At 42.4% G+C, this 23,471-nt stretch overlaps 1 protein-coding gene across 4 annotated transcripts in view; it reads left to right on the top strand.

Moving 5' to 3' along the window:
- sdk2b (sidekick cell adhesion molecule 2b) overlaps positions 1-23,471 on the top strand; it is a 468,981-nt gene that overhangs the window by 305,565 nt on the left and 139,945 nt on the right. For all 4 annotated transcript variants that reach the window (XM_079577058.1, XM_079577056.1, XM_079577057.1 and 1 more), the window contains exons 3-4: positions 17,591-17,697; positions 21,975-22,122. In XM_079577058.1, the coding sequence (XP_079433184.1) occupies positions 17,591-17,697; positions 21,975-22,122 (255 nt within the window). The remainder of the gene's footprint in view (positions 1-17,590; positions 17,698-21,974; positions 22,123-23,471) is intronic.

Genomic DNA, 23,471 nt, shown 5'->3' with positions numbered 1-23,471 from the left:
AAGCTGTGGTTTGTCTTTTGGCTGTTCAGGGCACTGTTTATTGTAAGCTAGTGAGGCTTCAAATGGCCCATTACTTTGCTTTTTTAAAACCTGAAAGGTAATTATGAATGCACTGCCCCAATGTCAATGCAGTACAGAAATATCTCAAGGAAAAGAGTATCCGTTTTTAGCACTAACCTACAATTTGAGTTTCCTGCTTGGAGTACCTTAGATCGAGTAGAACAGCAGCGAAACGATGACAAAAAAAATGCAAACAAAGTCCATCTTAACCAAATGTAGTTTATTGTTCTTTATCATTATAACACCTTAAGACAAAACCTATGTCAACAAAACCCTTTCCCTATTCAGATTTTGTTTTGTTTGTCCCCCTGCACTGTCTCGCCTTAACTAATATATTTCATGGCACAGCTGTGTGTCCCTGTCCACCATTTTGGATCTCCTGGTTATACATGCGCTCTCCATGGGGACGTCTTACCAGGAACGACCATTCATCCTAATCTACTGTATCAATGCATAAAAAACAACTTTATGGTATGAGAAGAATAGGAGACCATTCATACACATTTATCTTGAAAGGTTAGGTGTCCTTTCCTATTCATGTTACTGGTTTATTTGCGCCTCTGCCCACTGCCATTTTTCACAATACGCCGCGCTCTGTTTTTCACACAGATCCTGTCATAGGTCACCAAATACTAAATGAAGAAATATCTCCCCTTTTTTTTTTTGGTTGCCTTTTCTTCCTGCGCTTTTCTCTGATTTGCACACTCTTGGGTTCCCCCTAGTGGCCCGGTGACCTCTATCAGCCCCAACGGAGAGCTGTGAACAACAAGGAAAAAAGCAGGCAAAACCTGATCAGATTTGGCGATACGTTTCTTGAATGGTTAAGATGGCAATCGCTTGGTAAACATTGGTCTTATCTTGGCGAAAGGCAGTGGGAAGTGTGAGAGGGGCCCAGCGGTATAAATGAAGCCTCTCGGGGATTGGGAGCGGGGCTTGTTGACACACGTATTGCTGATCCGGCTGTAGCATCTTGGGCTGCAGTGAGGGAGATGTGACATAGTGTTATTGGGGTTGTTGATGGAGTTCAGGGCTTTTCCAAATCGTCTTGAGAGGGAGATAAGATCAGATGAGTTTTGTAGACGGACAGTGTAGACATCAAGATGCTACTGAGATAGCAGATAGAGGGATGGACCGTGGATTTGCTACAGGCACATGTCAGTCAATCAGAGCAGTGGTCCAGGAGGTACACCTTAAACATTATACACTTCCTGACAAACCAAAAAACTGATGATGGGAGAGTGTGACCACTGCCTTCTACATCACATCCCGAAGATTCTCAATGGGGTTTAGATCTGGAGTCTGGGATCATTTTAGAATATGCCCTTCTATCAGAGATCCATTGATGGAATAACCAAGTTAACCCCAACCCCAGGTCATGATAATTAGTTAAATCGAGGTCATCCACCACCAAACCCCCCCCCCCCCCGTCAACGTCTGGTGGTTGTGGTTGGTCACCAGAACCTGCCATGTAGCCAGATGGGGAGTGAATTATCGTTGTTGAATTGAATTGTTGAATTGAATTGGATACATAATTTTGACTCTAAATGAATGTGTCTTTTACTTTTGAACAAAAGTAATCTACACTCACTTTCCCAAATTTCATTTAGTGCATGTAGGATGTAAACCGTGTAACGTGGGAGTGTGCGGATGCTGCTGAGAGCCTTCTGACACCGACTATAAACCATTCATTTTCACTTCCTTCAAGACAGATGGTAATTAGAAACAGCGCGACTTCCTTTACTACTTTGTGGAATTAACTACTTTGGACTATCCACCCAGAATGAATTTCCTGAATGGTGGGATGGGATGCTAAATTTGGTCCTACAAAGGTTGAACTGTATCAATTTTCAACTTTAAATGGACCAGTTTTATTATTCTGAAGCTATCCATCCGTCCATCTATTTTCTTCCGCTTTTTCCGGGGCCGGGTCGCGGAGGCAGCTGTCTGGGCAGAGATTCCCGGATACCCGATCGACACAGACCTCCTCCAGCTCAGAAACACAGTGATATCTCCTGAGGGAGGCGACAAAGAGCGGGCATCGTTTCGGATGCCTCAGCTGGCTCCTTTTGACATGAAGGAGCAGGGACTCTACTCCGAGCTCCTCCCGGGTAACTGAGCTCGATCTCGAAGGGTGCGCCCAGCCACCCTGCGAAGGAAGCTCAGTTTGGCCGCTTGTATATTGTCCTTTCGGCCATTACCCAGATCTCATGACCATAGGTGAGGGTAAGAACCTAGATCGATCGGTAAGTTGAGAGCCGCACCGATCCGTCTGTCGATCTCACGCTCCATCTGTCCCTCACTCGTGAACATGACCCCAAGATACTTGAACTCCACTTGAGACAAGGACTCTCCACTGGAGAGAGTGGAGAGGGGAAGCCAATTTTTTCCGCTGGAGAACCATGGCCTCGGATATGGAGGTGCTGATCCTCATCCTGGCCGCTTTACACTCGGCTGCAAACCGCCCCAGTGCACGCTTAAGGTCCCGATTTGATGAAGCCAACAGAACAACATCATCTGCAAACAGCATAGATGATATCCTGAGGTTCCCAAAGCGGACACCCTACGGCCCCCTGGCTGCGCCTAGAAATTCTGTCCATAAAAAGTAACGAACAGAACCGGTGACAAAGGGCAGCCCTGACGGAGACCAACATTCTCAAGCAGTACTGCAAAAATAATAATAATAATAATAAAATTAAAAAAAACACATACACAAATAAAATGGGGAAACAAGTTATTTAGACTGGTATTTCAACAAAGCGTCAAATGGACCGGGTTGTTTGACATTTCACCTCTTCATAGGGCAGTTAGTATCACAGTCTAGTTACGCCTAATTGGTTATTTGCAATCGAAAACACAGCGCTCCGCTCCACCAACTCTTTATAAATGGCTGAATGTGTTTAAATTCACATTTCGCAGTCCTCCCAGTTTCTCCACTCAGCCCACGTGTAAAAGCAGTCGACGTAGACCATATTAATGAGGCTATGGCAGAGGTCCCCAGTGTCCCGCGCAGCTTTAAATATTGACACCGCGCGACTTGACCCTGTGTCCTCTGGCAGCCCATCGATCGGGGGAGTTGTGTGTGGGCATTGCTATTACCCACGATGCCGAGGGACTTGATCCGCGCTGAGGGGAGTGATGCGGAGTGACACATTTTATCGCTGGATACACACGTTTGACCAAATCTAGTTTAACGCTTCGACGGGCAATGTGAAGCATGTATTTTTTAATCCCCTGCATGAGGTTTTTGTGAAAGTTTCTGTCGATCAAAAGTTTTATTTTCAAGACAGAGCCGATGCTTAAGGGTTTGGTAAGGTTCAGTTCACCAACGCTTTAATAATCTTCTGGATCGTTTCGCACATATACAATAGAAATGCAACCGGGAGACAAAAAAAATGGTCGATAGATGAAATGAAAAACAGCCCAAATTCAGTCATCGGGTTTGGCTTTACGATGTGTGAATTACAGCGATTGTATTTGATTGTTTCAACTGTATGAATTCCAAATAAAAGTTGTCAGCTGCTGTTTTGAACTGATGATGTTTGGCCTCTCGCCTCAGTTTACGTCAAAACAACTTCGACAATGGGCAACTCCTGCACAGCTTTCCCGCGAACTCAATCGGTTTCAACCGGATTAATTATCTACATTTGTGCTAATCTGATCTATCTTTTGATCGTGCTATACAGACACAACGCCGTTAAGACCATTATTGCACTATGTCAGATGGACAGACAACCTATCGCTAATACCTATTACTGCTAATTTAGCCGCATTGCTGATTTGCATCCCAATTAACTGCATCTAATTTTAAACCGCTTTCCATTTAAGGGTTAAGTCCTATCTCAGTTGCTAATCTCTGCGTAATTACCTTTTGTTGCTTTTTTGTTTTGAAGCAGGCCGTGATTAATTAAACTCACATGGAAGCACACATACGTGGAACTGCAGCGCTTTATCACATGACCAGGAAACCTCAGGGGCACTTATCCTGGCACAACACCACTCTCCTCTCTGCCAATTAACCCACAAACTCTATTAAGGGACTGCATTATTAAGTCGTCCTCCTGAGTCACTTTGCTTGTCTTTTTAGCCTGCCCTGGACTTTACCGCAATGAAAAGAAAAATCTGGGTGCCAGTTATTGAGACTTGTGCTAAATAGCGAGTGCAAGCAGGGAAATATCGTACAGCTATTTGTGGGGATGTGGCACCTAATTTATTATTTGAAATTACAAGGTGCTTCAAATCTGATAAATGAAAGAATGCTGTGTGAATCAAAATGCAGTAATGTCTCTGCTGCTGATCCACTTTTGTGCGTGCTACTCATTTTGCACATGAGCAAATGCTTGGTGATCTACGCCCTTTGAATAAAGTATCATAATGGACCGAGGCAGTCACTTCACCCCTTATGGTAAATCTAAATATTCTCTCTTACTATAGCCGGTAAATGAAGGGTCAACGGATGTGAAATAAACCAATTCGAAATGCAACATCGCGAATACAAGCGGCCGAAATGAGTTTCCTTCGCAGGGTGGCTGGGCGCACCCTCCGAGATCGGGTGAGGAGCTCAGTTACCCGGGAGGAGCTCGGAGTAGAGTCGCTGCTCCTTCACGTCGAAAGGAGCCAGCTGAGGTGGCTCGGGCATCTGTTCCGGATGCCTCCTGGTCGCCTCCCGCGGGAGGTGTTCCGGGCATGTCCTAGTGGGACAAGGCCTCGTGGAAGGCCCAGGACACGGTGGTGGGACTATGTCTCCGAGCTGGCCTGGTGTCGCCTCGGGGTCCCCCCAGAACAGGTGTGTGGACCGGGAAGTTTGGGCATCTCTGCTGAGACTGCTGCCCCCGCGACCCGGCCCCGGATAAAGCGGAAGAAAATGGATGGATGGATGGAGAAATGCAACACACAAGAAGATATAAGAAGGCATGTGGTGCAACTTCTTGTCTGTGGTTTCTGAAGTGATCAAACCTCCCGGTACTTACAGTCAGACTTAATGAAAGGACCTTAAGCTAAAACTGATACAGATGCAATACCAATGCTCTATACAAGCATTTCAAGAATAATCTAATAAATTGACTTTCAAATGTAACTTTCCCTCCTTGTAGTTTCACAGACCCTATTAGAAAGAACTCAGTGTGAAAGGAATACATTTGAAAGTGCACAACCCAGTACATTTGAAAGTGCAGAACCCAGCGAATCAAAGAAATGTCACTTTGCAATGTTTTGACAGCGACGACTCGTTGTCTCTGATAGACTTGTCCCTCTGTCAAATTACAATGAGTTTTTTACATTTTTATTTTCATACTCCCACGGCAAACGCATGCCTTTGAGATGACCTCCGCTTCTTCACGAGCTCGAGAAACGGAAACAGAGAAAATTAGATTAACTTTTTGACAGGCAGGATAATGGGATGTCACTTTGCAGTTGTTAGGATGATTGGAGTGTGGGAGTGTGTGCGCAAATAGTTACGATAAATACAGGCTACAGTACTTTGTGGACAGTTTTGTTCGAGCTTAAAAAATGAGATAATAGCTTCTTTTTTTTTCCGTGAAATCGGCAGGTCTCCCTTCACTCTTGAAAATCATCTATGTTCATGTGTTTTATCTGAAAAAGAAAACACATTTTGATATAATGTCATAGGGTGGTAGGCTTTCTGAATTTCTACAAAAGAAATGTGTTTACTGTCTGGAACAATGCATATTAACGTTCCAAGTCACATTTATAGATGCATTTTAATATGCATGATCAAACATGTATAAAAAGTATAGTAATGCCAGCTCCCCCTCTCAAAGTGCTCCACTGATTTGAGCGATCAACTGAATGGCTACATGAAAAGATTGTACAACCACGCTTCCGTATTATCTTGCCCAATTGGAACAAATCAAGCGCACAATAGCGATATAAAAGACAGTTTGGCCATGGGTTATTTCCACAGACGCCGCCCCCCATCTGCCACGTGCTTCGCGTTGGACATATAACATGTGCAGTTGTCCCACTGGGCCTGTACTCAATCTCCGGACATCGATTTTCATTGGACAACGCCGGTATTCAACCCTACCTGACATGTGTCTTACGGAGGCAGAAGGTCTTAAGGTGGCGCTCTCAGCAAGGGGGATTTAAAAATGGCCCCACAGTCATGTCTGAAGAGGGGGTGACACATCATGCAGCATGAACACGAAACTGTCCTCAAGCACGTAATCGATCGGCGCACCCACTCTTGAGCAATTCTGCGCAGTGTGTTTGAGGATGTGTCCCCGTAAATAATTGATGCAAATATTGAGGCAGCTGAGCAAATGGGGGTCTGTCGGAAATATCCAGTCAATCAAATATGGAAATGGCGGGGGGGTAATGCTGATTGTATGTCATTATAAATTTCAAAAGCAACTATAGCTGACATATGGCAATTACTAGTTGGTATTTACATAGCATAAACAGCATCCATCTGCCATTTGGCGCCACATTTCATATTACCGACGGTTATGTAATCAATGCATCATAATTAAGATGTTGAGCGCTTCTGAAATTTTGCACATGCGGCCTCGCCTGGAAGGAAATCTTTCACCTGCACAAAATCTTTAACGGATTCGCTCGGAATACATGACTTGATTTTAAGGCTTCAGTGTTGGGACGGTGTAACAAATGGACAACTGTGTAACCGGCATCACAGAAATCAAACACGTCCTCCACCCATCTGCCGCTGATTAAGTGTTTTGTACGTGTTTTCGGGCCGAATTTGAAGATCTTCCATGTTTAGTTTTGTACCTGACGGTTCGTCGTCACCCCTCATCAACAGGATGAAAGTGTTCAACTGTCAAACATCATCTCCGTGAGCAAAAAAAAACAAGGCGTGATACTCCAATGATGGTAGTAATATTCACTCACACGGGCCTGGTTGTTGGCCTCCATGCGCATGAATCAAACCTATCCATGGATACTAGAACTGTTGCTGTTGTGTTTAAAGCAGAACTAAGTCACTTTTTACCTTAATAAATCCCTCTTCGTAGTTCCTCTAGGGGTTAATACAAGTGTTTATGGGATGATTGGGGGTCATTCATCTCTCCCAGGGGTCTCAAAAAAACACACTTGCAACTTCCCCTGTCTCCGACCCGGCAGCCCCAATACACACTAATGGAAAACATCTCCCTCACTCCTCTCAGCTGTCTTCAAAATCACTTTTGGCTCACATTTCTGAGGTTTATGACATGACATATGTAAGTCCTGACTGTATTCTGTCTACAGCAGGGGTGTCCAAAGTGCGGCCCGCGGGCCAAATGTGGCCCTCAGACCAATTTTTGGTGGCCCTCGGGCTGCTTGCTGAATCGGTTCACATCATCAGAGATGGTTTTAATATGTAATAATTTAATATGTAATAATTCTACACAATTCTAACCTAACAACTAGCATTTTATTGTGAGACAGATCTGGCATTAAGGTTTTAAGCATAAATAAAGGCATGAGGCACAATTTAAACCTCTCGTACTCGAAAGTTTCGTGGAACTAACCACCGACCCATGGCCCTTTACCCCGTGTACGCTCCAATATGTGGCCCCCCATGAAAAAAGTTTGGACACCCCTGGTCTACAGCTTTTGGTTTGTTCATGAACATTTAGCAAAGCGTAGTGATATGGTTCATCACTATCAGAAGAAGCTAACAGGCTAATGGGCTAAACTGTGGGCTAGCGCCACTGTAGCAGTATTTACCATAGATATCATATAATATAGGCTAGATGTCTCGAACGCGCTGCTGGTCAATGGAGGTCGACGTCCGCACACGGTGGCCATCTTGCCACAGGGAGCTCGCTCACTCGTAACATTGTGTTTTATGGTGCATGTACTGAAAATCTGCAATTTCAGCATATTCCATTCAGAATTATAGCCACGTTAACAACATTTGTAAGAAACCAAACCGTTTGTAAATCTGATTTCAGAGAGATAGGAAGATTTGTATTCGTACCTTACTTCAGATACCACAGAGCCCGCCAGAAAGCTTCCCTGTGGCAAGATGGCCGTTGGTGATGATGCCGGAAGTGACTCCGCCTTAAAGGAATAGGCCACCGTTTTTACATACTGAGATATGTTCTTACCTTAGCTTAGATGAGTTCATTTGTACCTGTCTACTCTTCACGCGTGCCCTCAGTCACGTAAACACAGCACAGGGCCCCACATACAAACACACCCCAGCATTAAAGGTCCTATATCATGCAAAATCGACTTTTTGGAGCTTTTAGCCATGTTGTTATGCTATTTCCTTATCAAAAACACCCCCAGAGTGGTTTGTGGCTTCATTCACGCAGCTCTCAGCAATCCTCCTGAATCCTGCTCTCTGAGCAGCTGCTCCTCTCTCTCCTGGTGAACGACTGAGTGTTCAGTTGTGTCGTAACAGCGGAACGGAAGTGCTCGACTTCTGTAATGTAATGTCTTAATTCTATGCTTACGGCCTGATTTTAATTTGTAAAACAGCTTTTTCATTATTTCTGTCGTAAGAGAGAAACAAAGAGTAAAAAATTAAGAAAAGAAAAAAAAAAGAAAAAAAAAAAGAAAAAAGGATGTGCCCGAGGTGCTTCCAGGTCAGCTGTGGCCAAAACAAACACATCGCGTCTGAACAGATCAGTCATGTTTGCGCTGCAGCTGTGAAGATGGAGCTCGTTACCTACTCTGAACACACCTGTTTTTTATTCTCAACTAACGATAATGTCACGGACGGAGAAAAAAAGCGCGTTTGGCTACGAGGACGAGGAGTTTATATTCAACCCTTTTCAGGAAGAGGCCACTCAGCTGTTTTTTTCTCCGGGATTCAGCGACTATCACCAAAATATTGTTTTTCTGTGACTGTCTCTGATGGATGTTTGGTGAACCTTCGCCAGAATCAAAGTGGATTAACTTTTATAACCAACGCGAGTCCCATAATGTAAACAGCGATGGACCAGAGCGGTGAGTCAATCCAAACGCGGGTTAGCATATTAGCTTGTGTGTTAGCATATTAGCTTGTGTGTTAGCCATTTATGAAGCTGTGTTGCAGATGTCAACTCCGTATAACTGCATCGTGAAGTAACTTCACTTATTGTTGTTTATTTATATTACGGTAAAGTTGTATGTGCGGAGAGAGGGGGCGGAGTTAACTGAATCGAAGCGTTGTGTCTTCCGGGTTTGAAAAATACCTCCAGAAAACACTTATATTTATCACAAAAATGAGTGCTCCATAGTGGTAGAGGTACAATATATCATATAAATGCCTATACTTAACTTTGGAATGACTAAAATAGCATGATATAGCCCCTTTAAAATAAAAAAAAGAAACAAAATCTAATTCTGTCTCAGTCAGAGCAATTTCCGTTAATATACATGTATTTCGATCTTGGTGAGGAGTAAAATCATTAAATCTAACACAATTATAGAACAAAAAAAAAAGAAAAAGGCCAGGCATAAAGTTATAGTTTATTGTGATTAAATATAACGGTCACATTCTATTTAATCACAATGAACTACCGCCCCTGGATCTCGCTAATGGTCGGTGCCTTTGTGGCTCTTCACAGGATCAAGGTTGAAAATTTCGGCTCTTGGTCTCTGACTAGTTGGCCACCCCTGTGTAACACTATAAAATATAATTGCACAAAATGAAACAATGTGGATTTTCTGAGCTAAATGAAGCCATGTGACTGAAACCAATCAAATGGAAATGTGTACTTTCTGATTGAAAAGTTTGCGTGCTTATTGCCATACATACATTATCTATCTGCTATGTGGCACATCAATGTCAGGCCACACTGTCGGTAATAGTTCATTAGTTGCGTAGCTCACGTAGCGCTCAGGTACAAGGCGTTGGAGGAGGCTCGATTGAATCTGAACAAGGGAAACAAGCACCGACCTTCCTGCTATATTGGCAAAATACGCCGTGTGCCCTCGCTACATCTTTACATGAAATACTTTCAGACAAACACAACGGTGCTCACTTCATTATGTACACACCGTAAAAAAGGCAACAAAACCTGTTTTTGTATAGCAGGCTTCCATTTAGTGATTTTACATTGCGATTAGGTTCATTGTCCTTATGTCGGCGCTAACCTTGGCCCCACCTCCCTCCGCCATGTCTTTCTCGCCGTGTCCGAGGGATTATAGTGTTGCCAATCACGCTCTATCGCCTCATCTTCCCCTCCTTCAATTACACCCTCTCCGTCGCCCCGACTCCTTCTTCATCCCATTCAGAACCCTCTCTCGCTCCCCTCATCATGCCCCGCTAATTAAAGGGGATCTGACGGAGTGCGCTGACCAAGGGAACATCAATCAATCTCTGTCGAACACTCTCGCTCTCTCTCACCGGCTCCCCCTTCCTCCCACCTGCTGCCACTGCGCGTCGTCTCGGCAAAGGTTAATGGTATTCATTATATAAGGGACAGCGTGGCGAGAGGGGAGTGAGGGGAGCGCTGTAAAGTCGCACTGAAGGTTAAGGCTGAGGGGTGAATTCTCCTTAGGCCCTAAAGAGGTTAAAACAGGGGCAAAAACAGCTCCTGTCAGACACTGGCTTTTTACCAGACAGTAAAGATTTCATTTCAGTCTTGCTGGTGTTGTTAAATAGTTAACTTTGGTAAACATCTTCATACCTGTCAAGACTAAAATAGAGCGTCTTTGAGATTCTTCGGTTCAGCTACGGTCAAATGCAAACCAATTAACTCCATCTTTTTCAACACAAGGCAAACATGACTGGCAGCAAAAGGTCTTTGCCTGTAGCTTGCACTGAGATCAGTTAAATGGCCTGATTTACTACGTGGTTGGTCAATTCTGAAAATATAGTTTGTGCTAAAGTAGTGTAAAAAGCAAGAGGTGGTGAGATTTTTGTATCACAAAACTCTGAAAGGCCACTAATCTATAAATCAGGTGAAAAACACTACAAAATGACATGAAGTCGTACTTGCAATCCAGCACCAGAGTTAGTAAATCAGGCCCATATTTACTAAGGAAGGTTACTTTGTTTCGGGCAGTGTGATTATCGAAACCTTACACTTAACCAAAAGGTACTGGGTTTGATCTCCAGCCAGAAGTGACCTTTCTGTGTGGAGTTTGCCTGTTCCCCCCATGCCTGTGGAGGTTTCTTCCCGGTACTCCCGGTGCTTATTTTCTAGTGGTAGGGTTTGGAGGTTTGGACTAGCCTGGCCTTAGCCCTGCGTAAACTCCGGTCAATTATCATTTCCCTACATGTTACGACTGGGCCTGATCTCGGTGGCCGCGTTACATCGGTTGAATTTCAACCTACCATTCAGCGAGCGGGGTAGGCGGGTGTCGTAGGTGACGTCAAGCATTTGCGCCGGATTTGCTGGTTGTAGTTTGGCAATGGTGGCGGATACGAGAGTAAAGGAAGCTCTTTGAATCCGTTCTGGCTCGGTTCCCAAATATCCAGAAATTGAATTGGAAGGCCGCTGCCCCCAAGAGTTATGATAGCTTGCTTTACTCACTCGGGTGCATTGCATATGTAAAGTAATGCACAATTGGGTAAAATCAGATCCAATTGTTTCAAACTTTAAAAGGAGTTCACCCCTCCCTCCTGAAAACGGAGCCCAATTGTGAAGATCCAAACCCCATGCACGAAATGAGTATGAGGGTATGGTCAGAGCAGGATAGGTTTGGACGCACATATAGTATCTAACGATGCAGGCCTGTTTATAAGAAGCAAACAAACCAAAAAATTAAAATGTGTTTGATAAAGTCCTCTACCCTTATTTAACATTAAAGGTCATGCTGAGATTCAGAATGCCTTTTACACGGTGAGTCCAAGCCATCCACACATATGTTTTCAGAGGTAGGAAAAAGCAATGCGCCCGGAGGAATCCCACGCAGACCCGGGGGAACATACAAACTCCACACACGCAGCCCCCATTGGGACGATGCTGCGGTGAGGCGAGGGTTCAACCCGCCCCTGTGCCTTCGTGCATACACTCAGATTATGCTCTAACCGTATTTCCGGACTATAAGTCACACTTTCTTTCATAGTTTGGCTGGGGGTGGGACTTATACTCAGGTCCGACTTATATATAAAAATATAGAATTTCACATCTTTGTTATTTATGTATCTAGATGATGATTGGGGGTCTTTCATCTCCCCCTGGTGTCTCTGGTCAAGAAAACACACTTGCAACTTCCCCTGCCTCTGACCCGGCAGCCCCAATACACACTAATGAAAAACATCTCCCTCACTGCACTCAGCTGTCTTCAAAATCACTTTTGGCTCACATTTCTGAGGTTTATGACATGACACAAATGAGAGCTTGAACAATGTGATGCCGTGAGAGGATTGTAATCGGTGCATTTACGCCACCATGTCCAGGTAGTTGCCAAGGCTGGTGCGACTTATACTCCGGAGCGACTTATAGTCCGGAAAATAAGGCACATTCATTCACTGGGGGTTATTCTAGCACATTCAATGTTTGGGGACAGTGGTAAGGGGCCAGAGTGTGGGAGCAAGAGAACAAATTATGTTACCTGAACATTAAACCCAGAACCTTCAACACATCAGTGTGATGTATTGCTTGTTTGATTGCCCTCAGCAGATTTATGAGTTGGTCAGGATCATGATAATTGCTATATCTATTTTAAATCAAATCCCCATTCCCGTACTAAAACAGCTCTCCACGACACATCATTGCACCACCTTATCATCTCCACCCATGCATTACACACATACATAATTGTGTTAATTTGGCTGATGGCACATATGACAGGCCACACATCATCATGGCGCCTCGTGATCAGTTGATTAAGGCTTCACAGACTTTGGGCTGAAACCCGTTTGGTCCCCCGGGTCCGCACCACGCTGCTGCTAATGAGCTTTGATAGCGCGCTGTATTTTGTTGATATTAACAGGCTTTCAGCACGCCCTCCAGCCTGCTCATGGGGAGTCAGTACTTGTATGCATCAGCTTATACGAGCAGAGTGATATTTCAAGTTGTATACGCTTGCGTAAGTGTATGACATTGTATAGAAGTTTAAAATAGTGCAATAGCAGGCCGGGCATGAAATATATCACAGCTTTTTGTGCAATTTGTGTCTTGTTATTGGTTGAATTGATCTTTTGCTTGAGATTTTTTGATACTAATTGGTTTGGAGTGAGAAGTAGAGTGGGGCTAAAACTGCTCAATGCACTTGCTCAATGCTTGTTTGGGACGACAAATCCTCCACATTTCCCCTATGGTCTGGAGTCCTTTCAACTTGAATAATTTGCCATCCATCTAAAATTGAAAACTAAATGCCAGTTTTCATTCCTAAACACAGGCCTTTTCATTTCAGAAATACTATCCATTAGGAATGTCCGTGTCCAAAAAGAAAATTTGATTTCAATACAGCCTGACCGTCACCTCAGTATTAACCTCTTATCCCTCGCCTGAATCGAGCACATTTTCCCCAGTTTGGCTTTACCCAAATCTAAAAGCTGCTTGAAAAAAGTGTCAAAATAGCGACAAAAACGAGACGTAAGAGAGCAACTAAACATGACTAAAGCAAACAAAAATTTCTGCAAAAAGAGCAACAAAAACGTGATGAAAAAGCAACAGAAAAGTAACAAAAACGTAGTAAAACAGGCGATGAAAAAGCAACAGAAAATCGACAAAAACTCACCAAAATGCGTGGCAAAAATGCGACGAAACGGGCGACAAAAACGTGATGAAAAAGCAACAGAAAAGCAACAAAAGGAGTGACAAAAACCCAACAAAACAGGCAACGAAAAAGCAACATAAAATCAGCAAAAATCCGACAAAACATGACAAAAAAGCAACAAAAACATGACATAAAAGCAACAAAAATGTGACAAAAAAGTGGCAACAACGGAAGGAAAAATCTTTTGACTTTTTGACTTTTGTGGGTCTTAGCTTTCAAATGAGGTTATTAACCTGCGCTACAGGCTGTAAGCTCCAATCGAGAACCTTTGGGTAAAATTAAACTGGTCAAGTAAGAGGTTTAAACCCTGTGAAGTCTAGGTTTCAGACATCACACACAAATGTTGGGTCCACTGGTGAGGAGGTGGACATAAAGGTTGTTTTTTCTTTGTTGTCTCTCCTTACCCTTTCCGCCAACTTTTAAAACCCTGTTCAAACCAATGACAAATCACTAACTTGAGCACGAAATTGCTCACAGCTTGTGGAGAGCTCTTTTGAACCTGCAAAAATGCCCTCCTTCACTTGTTGCCATCAGCGTTCGCTCATCTCCAAACTTTATTATTCATGGAACCAACTTCTGAAACAAAAAGGTCGTTAAATCCCCTGAAAACTTTTTGTCAAACACGCCGCATGCGGTTACTATAGAAACTCTCAGATCCCGACAGCAGAGATGGCAAATGGTGGCAAATGTTTCACCTCCCACTACAAGGATTTGTTTTGACAAGTGTGTTGGGAGAGAATTTCAAATTAAACAAGTTGCTGTGGGCTAATTTCTTCATTCAGTGATATTTGACTTTTTATCTGAGGCAGCTTTTGAAATAGCCCAAGTGTCCGTTTATATCTAACTCCATTGCTGATCTATGCATTTAAAAGTGACTGAATTGTTGTGAATAATTCTCTTTTGGTTTGTACAACACATATTTTGAGCTCCTAACATCAATAGGGAAGTAACACCGGGAACCATATGTTTGCATACATTTCATGAAAAGATACATTTGCATTTTTTCTCACTGTCAACATTAAACCTGAATTGACTTTTCTTTTTTTAGGTCAATCTGAATTTTTAAAAATTATTTCCATTTGTCAAATTCGAGAAGAATGAGAGATTTTTTATTACTTTTTACAAATGTTTACATACACTAAGATTACTTTACCTTTAAACAATTTGGGAAAGCCCAGATGACGTTGTCATGACCTTAGAAGCACAAGTCTGGTTCATCCTGGGGTGCAGTTTCAAGACACTTGAAGGTTCCAGGTTTATTGGTTAAAACAATGATGGAGATGACCAGTCATCATACAGATCAGAAAGAAGGCGTGTTCTGTGTCCCAGAGATGAACGTGCTGTGTCTGAAATGTGAACCTGGTGAAGATGCTGAAACTGGTAAGAGGTCGTCATTATCCAGAGTGAAACAAGTACTGTGCCGACATGGGTTGATAGGGTACTCTGCCAGGAAGAAGCTCTTACTCCAAAAGAAACACAAAAAAGCCAGTTTGGTGTTTTCAAATATAAGAAGGATAAAGACTTTTTTGGAGACATATCCTGTGATCTGACAAAAAAAGAGAACAAAAAAAAAATTGTCCATAATGACCATCGTCACGTTTGGAGGGAAAAGGAGGAATCTTGCAAGAACACCATCCCAACTGTGAAACAGTGAATATTGGAAGCACTGCTCACTGGAGGCACATGTTTGCTGTGGGGAGCCCAGAAGCAAAAAGCTAAAGTTGTAGTAAAAGTCAAGTCTCCGGTGGTTTCTATCCTCCTGACGTTTGCTGGGAAGAAATACATCTGACGAAGTTTGCACAGAGGTCAGTGCACTGTCAACTGCAAACGAAACTCAGGTTAAACAACTACTTCGACTGTACAAATTCACTGTGATACTATCAACTGTTGCACAGCCATGCAGTGGATAAATCCAAATGATTCATCTCTGTGCCAGTGCAGCTGGAAAACACAGTGGTTATGTTTATTTCAGCTGGTTATTTAGTTATTTGTTTCAGCAGCCTGCCCCTGCTGCACGAAAGAAGCCTGAATGAATTGTTCGAATTTGTTTCAAAACCAGTCAGCCTTTTATTATTGTGAAGCGCTTTTATAACAACCAAATTTGACAAAAGTGCCTCACAACAATAACAATAGGATGTGAAAAAAGCTCTTCAGACTGTCTTCAGACAAGGGTAACGTATCTCAATGGGTAAAGCATTGCAGAGTTTTGGATCTGCTATCGCAAAAGACAATTTTAGCTGTTTAGTATTACTTTTTTTTATATAATTCTGCAAAGAATTTATTGAACCTTTTACCTCCCACCTGAACTGAGCACATTTTCTCCAGTTTGGGTTTGCCCATATCTAAAAGCTTCAGCAAAAAAGTGACAGAAAAGCAACCAAAAAATAACAGTAAAGTGATGGGAAAACAATGAAAAAATGACAAGGAAGTGAAGGAAAAAGTGACAAAAAAATGACCAAAAAGTGACGAAAATGTGACGAAAACACCACAAAAGAGCAACAGTAAAGTGACAAAAAAAGCGACGAAAAAGTGACAAAAATGTGACGAAAAAGTGACAAAAATGTGACGAAAAAAGTGACCAAAGTATGACGAAAATGTGACGAAAAAGTGACAAAAATGTGACAAAAAAAGGGACAAAAATGTGACGAAAAAGTTACTAAAATGTGACGGAAAAAGTGACAAAAATATGACGGAAAAAGTGACGGAAAGATGACAAAAACGCCACAAAAGAGCAACAGTAAATTGACAAAACTGACATGAAAAAGCAAAAAAAAAAAAAAAAACGCTGCAAAAGAATAACAGAAAAGTGGCAGCAAAGTGCCAAAAAAACGATGAAAATAAATGTCAAAAATGTGACTACAATGCGACAAAAACGCAAGGGGTTTAAATGAGTTTGTATAGGTCTAAGCTTTCAAATGAGTTACCCAGGCCTATTGGCTGTAAGCTTTTAGATTTGGGTAAAGCTGAGCTGGAGAAAATGCACTTGGTTTAGAGATTAAAAGAACAGTGACATGTGACGGTACATGTTTTCATTCTCTTTTCTTCTTTTTGCATTTTGAAGAGAACCATCTCGTCCTTGTATTGAATGCTTTTCATAATGGCTTCTCTTATGCATGTCACTGTAGCTTACTATAACTGGCATGTTATTATTTTGATGCACAATGCTACCGTATACTGATGAATGTGCATTGCCCAAATTCAATATAGTCACCATGAATATGCTAACGAAACTATCATGTCCACTTTCATGCATGATTAGATTTAATTTTTTCCCAAGTTACATACAAAATCCCATTTGCTTGTTCCCTCTTCTCCCTCTCGTGCAAATGTGGCCAAAACACTCCTTGCAAACAGATAGCGTCCTCACTCCCCTCGTTATATCATTATTAGCATCTCTGGCACGGGTCCTAATGAGCTTTCCCCCACTTTATCCATCTTTACCTGGCCTTTTCAACGCTCCCGGCGTCAGCTGCGGATCCAGATGCGACCGCCAATGCAATTTGCCATAGCGTGTGCCGCCCCCTATGGGCTAAGTGACGGCATTGCCTGAGTCAAGGTCATGGAGGGAAGTTAATGCTCCTTCAGACATCATCCTATGGGGATTACTCATGTATGTGTGTGTGAGGATAGGTAGATCAGGTGTTTGTTGTTCCTGCCTTAAGTGCGTCTTTGGAGAGCTAGCTGGTTTAGCCTCCCGAGCGCATCGGAATAAACAATGGCTAAGCTCCAATGTCCTCAGCGCCCTTGTTAGACTATTAGATAAAGTCTGTGTGCATATTGCAGGCCAGGATTTTTATGCAAATATTTGTTGTTTCTCTAGATTCGTGTTTTGGTTGCAATTAGCCGTGCAGAAATGACTAATCAGTTGTTGTTGTTGTTTTTTTTGTCTGTTTGTTTTTGGAAGGTACCTAATCCCGTCGCTGGACCTATCTCACGCCGGATTCTACCGCTGCATTGTCCGGAACCGAGTCGGGGCGCTGCTGCAGAGACGGACAGAGGTCCAGGTGGCATGTGAGTATCCATTTGGTGTAATAGATGCATCGTGGAAAGACAGAGTAGTGTGGAAAAGGCCAAGCTCAATTATAAAAACAGTGCCCACGAAAAATAAATGATCATGGCATCCTGTCATGAGGTAGTAAAGGAAAAAAAAGAAAGAAATAGCAATGAATTAAAATAAAGATCCAGGAAGTCATGGAAATTACAACATTTTACTCAACAAAAAAAAACAACTTTGCCACACAGCACACATCTAAATATTGTTACTGTTTGAAGAGATATCAACATTATAGAGCAGGGGTGTCAAACATGCGGCCCCGCGAGCCTGATCCGGCCCACGAGATGATTTAATCCGGCCCCTGCCCTGTAGAGCATAAATTCCAGAGTATGTAAAAAAAAATTCTCCAGCCCATTCCTGGGCAGAGTTATGATTTTTTTTTAAAGAATAACCAGAATGCTCATTTAAGCCAATAGGGGGCATTAAATAAAATAAAAAAAGAGGAAAGAGTTCCACACGTATGTAGTACTTTGAGGAACTTGTGACACAGGCTTGTAAAGTGCAATACAAGTGTAAGCCGTTGTTATTAATGAAGCTACAGTCAAGTTGGGGCTTTGACCAAATCACAGCTTATTATTATTCATTTATTGAAAAAAATAAAAATGATTACATGTGGCCCGCGGCCCGCCATGGGAGCTGACCCAAAATGAGTTTGACACCCCTATTATAGAGGAAATGTGAATGATTTCACAGCTTAGCAACGCCATTGCAAAGAAGCAAAATGAGTGGCAAGTATCATTATACTTTTGTTTCATATACGGAAACATTTATTTCAGAGTTTTACCTATATTTTGGAGCAAATGTTTACATACCTTTTAACCCTCCTGTTATGTTATGGGTCAAACTGACCCGTTTTAAAGTCTGAAGATCTAGGAAAAAGTATTTTTTTCAGTATGAAACTTCTTCTGCTTGCCTTATTTAGTGCAACCAACATATAATATGAAAATGGTTCATCTCACATATTTGCAACCGACCCCTGCATGTTTATGTCACATAGATACTGTTCGGGTCGTGACAACACTAGTACAAAACATATGTGGTGTTGTTATAGAAGAGCAACAACTTCTGTGCAAAAGAAAATGTGCAAGTTGAGAAAGTAACTGAAAGGGAGTGTTTGTCTCAGACCTCAGGCCTGATCCACTACAAAGAGTTCTGTGGTTTGGTTCCTCTTTCTTTCCTGGGGGCCTACAGGGAGCGCCATCTGCTGGAGGGGTGAAACATCCACCCGGCATTTTCCCCGAGAGCGGCACCAACCCCGACAGCTGTTCCACTCAGCGTCTCGTTAGACTCGCGTTGTTCTCCGTGGTTGTTTTTAACTTTGCTTCATTTAAATATGACCGCTGCCTATTTGATTCTCACGCCTTTGTCAACAACATCTGTCGCTCCTACATGGCAAAGAAACAAAACAAAGGGGAAAAAAAATAGCATGTCGTTTTGATTTACTTAAGCCTCCTCATCTCGTTAACGGCGATGTTTCGGAGATTGGCTCCTCTGCGAAGGTCCGCTGTAGAAATACATTAGCCTGCTCTCACCTAGAGTTGGTTAGGGTTAACGTTTGAGAGATGTTTAGTGGATGTGACAAACTTGGATTAAACTTGGATTAAACACTACAGCCACCCAGACAGAAATAGAGAGTAACTTTTTGGTATCAAAGTGCCTCAGATGAATCGCCTTATATGTTGTTCTTCCTGTTGTAACCCTCTATAGACGAGTGTCAAAAAATAGCACATGTGGTACATAACACCTAACCCAAGAGTCATACCAGCGGCTCTTGGCCAATCAGAGTGCGTCTTTTTCCATGATTGGGTGTATTTAATAATGCGGCTCTTTGCATAAGAATTGGATCTCACAGACCCGTTTTTTACACACATGAATGAGAGTATCGTATCTCTCTCCTTTTCGAGGCGGCGTGTAAAAGGTGCCCGTGCAGCCGCCTCGCTCAAAGCGGAAAGCATTAGTCAGGCAGATCGTGGCACTGGGAGCAGCTTCGGTGCTTCTGAAGTTTCTGATCACGCTTTTTATTTGATGAAATTTGGCCTCATATTCACAGAAAAAAAGATCAAAATTAGGAAATGAAAAACGAAGCGTATGATGCCAAGCCAAGGAGTCTTTTTTTTTCCTCACATGTGCCTAAACTTTACATTGTCGTGTTTTATACCATTGCTTTAATGTGTGTACAGTCCATTGAGGCAACTCCTGTTATGATGTTGGGCTACACAAAACGATTGATTGACGTGTTGTAACTGTAACAAATGCAACATCAAACCGAATCTCAGGCGTCCTCCAGAGTTTCCTGATTAAAGTTTGCAAACTTTGTGCCGCCAGAGAGTTCTGCACAGTCCAGACAGGACCGAGCTGCAGGCACTGAGCGCACAGGGGGCCTCAGTGGGCAGGGCCCCCCACACAAACACACTCCAGCATAAAAAAGAATAGTCAAAATAGTTAGTTAATGGATAAATTAAATCTATTAACTCTATTATACTAATAATAACTACTATTATTATTATGCTTTCCCAGACTGAAAAATCAGGTTAGAAATCTACTAGGAGTAATCACGGACTCAGACCTGAACTTAAACCGCCGAATCAAAGCCATAACATCAGCAGCTTTTTACCATCTGAGAAACATTGCTAGGATCAGAGGAATAGTGTCAAAACCAGACTTAGAGAGACTTATCCATGCATGCAAACTAAGCTACAGAACATCCTGGACGCTGCTGCTCGAGTCCTGACAAGAACCAACAAATACAACCATGTTAGTCCAGTGCTCCGGTCTCTGCACTGGCTTTGTCAGTGAATGTAATTTAAAACAGCTCAGCTTGTGCACAAGTCTTTTCATGGTTTAGCACCAAAGTACATCTCTGACATGTTAGAACCATATGAACCGTCTCAGGCTCTGAGAATGTGTCAATAATAAACACAGTGAGGCTGTGTTTATGGAACAGTCTTCATGGAGATGTCAGACAGGCCACAAATCTGACGACGTTCCAATCGAGGCTGAAAACGAGTTCTTTTTAGCCGCGCTTATGACAACTGAAAGTATTTTATCTGCGCTCTTTGCCTTTTACTGTATATGTTTTATGGATTGATTTGATCTGCCTCCTTGTAATTTTTTTGCAACTGTGAAGCACTTTGAATGACCTTGTGCTCTACAAATAAACTTGCCCTCCCGACTCTGAAGTTTGGCCCATACACATAATGCGTTTTAAAGCCAAACTCTTGCACAAAGCCTGGTCATGAACTCCCGTCATCGCTATAGTATTCGCTAACAGCTGCTGTGCAGTAATGAAGCGACAGAATAAATAACCTGTGTAACAAATGAAGTGTATTAGCAGATAATGGGCCACAGCAGCCCCCGTCGTTCACCACGCTGAGGGATGGAGAGGGACTGGGATTGTATGGGCATAGTTATAAATATGCAGAGGCCGGGAATGAATTTGCACACATTTGCACACCTCTGTCTCCCCATTTAAGTCATTACCCATATTGTTCTCAGATCAATAAAAAACACCCTATGAAAACATGGTGATAATAGATTACATTGCATTCAATTAGTTCCGCGCAAAACATTACAGCAGTGTAGGTCTTTCCTAATAATGTAAAATGAATACATAACAACATATTCTATCCTTTGAATAGTGAAATGTCCTCAGATTGGCACCCTTGACAGGGAAAAGTAATGTGACCGCGACTCGTCTTAAGGTACATTGAGCTATAGAAAGTGTGGCTCAATCGTGTGGGCGTTTCAGGGTCAAACCTCGAAGACCATTTTCTGATTATTCCTTGCGTATTGTATTTTTAAGAGACATGTAAGAAGTGTGAAGCAGAGAGCTTGTACAACAAATAGGTGTGTTTTCTATACTTTTTTGAGTTTGAGTAATGAGTTAAGATAAGATTGTTTTCATTTCATTAGTGGATAAAGTTTCTTAAGGCTGCATGCAACCAAAAACAAAAGGCCCAATTTAAAAAGATTATTTTTAAGAGTGAAAGGCAAAAAGAAGTAAATTGCCCAAAAACAAAATGTTCAATTAAAAAAAAGGTTATTATTTAAAACAGTCAAATGTAAAAAGTAATAAATTACCAAAAACAAAATGTCCAATTAAAAAAAAGGCTAGCAGAAAGTAGTAAGAAGAAGAAGAAAAGAAGAAAACTGTACTGGGAGGTTTTGCTGAGAATTAAACAAACTCTGAATCTGATTCCCGGTGAATTTATCCTCTGTTCTGTGTGGTTTGCAGTTATGGGCAGTTTCGAGGAGGGCGAGCGTTCTCAGTCCGTCTCCCAGGGCGACGGCGCGGTGATCCCGGCTCCGCGGATACACAGCTACCCACAGCCTCAGGTCACATGGTACAGAGACGGCCGCAAGATCCCACCCAGCAGCCGCATGTGAGTCCCACTCATCGCCGGTTGATTTACGTGGAAGGTCGTGATGTTTATGTGAATTTCAGTATCACTATGCAAATGTTTAGACTGTAATGACAAGCTTTGCTCAGTTACATGTATTTCCTCCCCTAAAGTTGAATGTTTTACAAATGTGTTGTTGGGCAGAGCGTGACACTATCTTCCCAGATAGTATAAGCATTTTAATTCACTTTTATTTCTGCACAGTTTTGACTTATTTCTACTTCTGAAGTGCTCTATTCTGGTCTTCCTGGGTTTTGTTGCATCATAGAAGGAACATTGAAGTGTCCTCCACATTTATAAAGCCCTTAATCCGTATGTTCTATGACATGTTCTAAGCATGTGCGATTAAAATGTGTTCATCATTGCGCCATATATTTGCCAATATGCTTGCGGAACAACTCGTTTTTGAGTGGGGAAAAGTGAAATAAATGACGATCAAAAACTTGTGAAAAGTCATGATCTGCACATTTTATATTATTGCGTTTCTTTTCTTCGTTCACTTCTCTCTCACTCTCTGGAGCGTGTTTGGCAAAGCAAAGCGGTTTCCCGTGGAAAGAGCAAAACTGTTGAGATTTTAACGTTTCTCTGAGTTTTTAAATGGTCAAAATTGATCCAAAGACGGCTGAGAAACATCCTGTTAAAGTCTTCAATCCGAGAACCACGCGGTGTTTCAAAACGTGTCAACAATGTTGTTGTTGAATACTGACTTGAAATTGAGATATTTAGACATTTGCCTCTTCCCATAACGTTAGTGTCCGTCTAGAGAGGATAGACGAGGAGAGAGTTGGAGAGAGGAGTTAATCAGAAAGGACAGCATTGCATAAAATCTGTGATTTTGATCAAAACTAGCCTCTGTTTAGCTTAGATTTCACCTTTCAAATGAGCCAGAAGCAAGGCAACCAGTCTGCGCCATCGGCCCCTCCGACCACCACCACTCACTCACTCACCACATTCACTAGGCTTCCTGGTGTTTCCAAACGGTCTCCCATCCAAGTAGCGACCAGGTCCTTTCCTGCTTAGCTTCCAAGGTCTGACAGGATTGGGCCTAGCAAAGGCGGTATGCTGTGGTGTGACAAATATCATGAAAAATGGTCTGGATTGTTGTCACTCAACAGCTAGATCCCCAAAACGGGGCAGCACTCAATGTGCTAAAAGTGAAAGCTTAGTCATTCCCACTACTGCCATCAGAGGGCGCCCCAGGCCAATTAGAAATCCTGACCAGCCGGTTCTCTCACTCCTTACTTGTCTAATTTTTCCATAGACATTGTTTCAACTAGAATTTCAAACTTGAATATCAATGCTGAGGTAGGCATGTGTTTTAAGCCATTATT

Source organism: Gobius niger, assembly GCF_951799975.1.
Source record: "Gobius niger genome assembly, chromosome: 19".
Lineage (NCBI taxonomy): Eukaryota > Metazoa > Chordata > Actinopteri > Gobiiformes > Gobiidae > Gobius > Gobius niger.
This window is presented reverse-complemented; position numbering and strand designations above follow the sequence as displayed.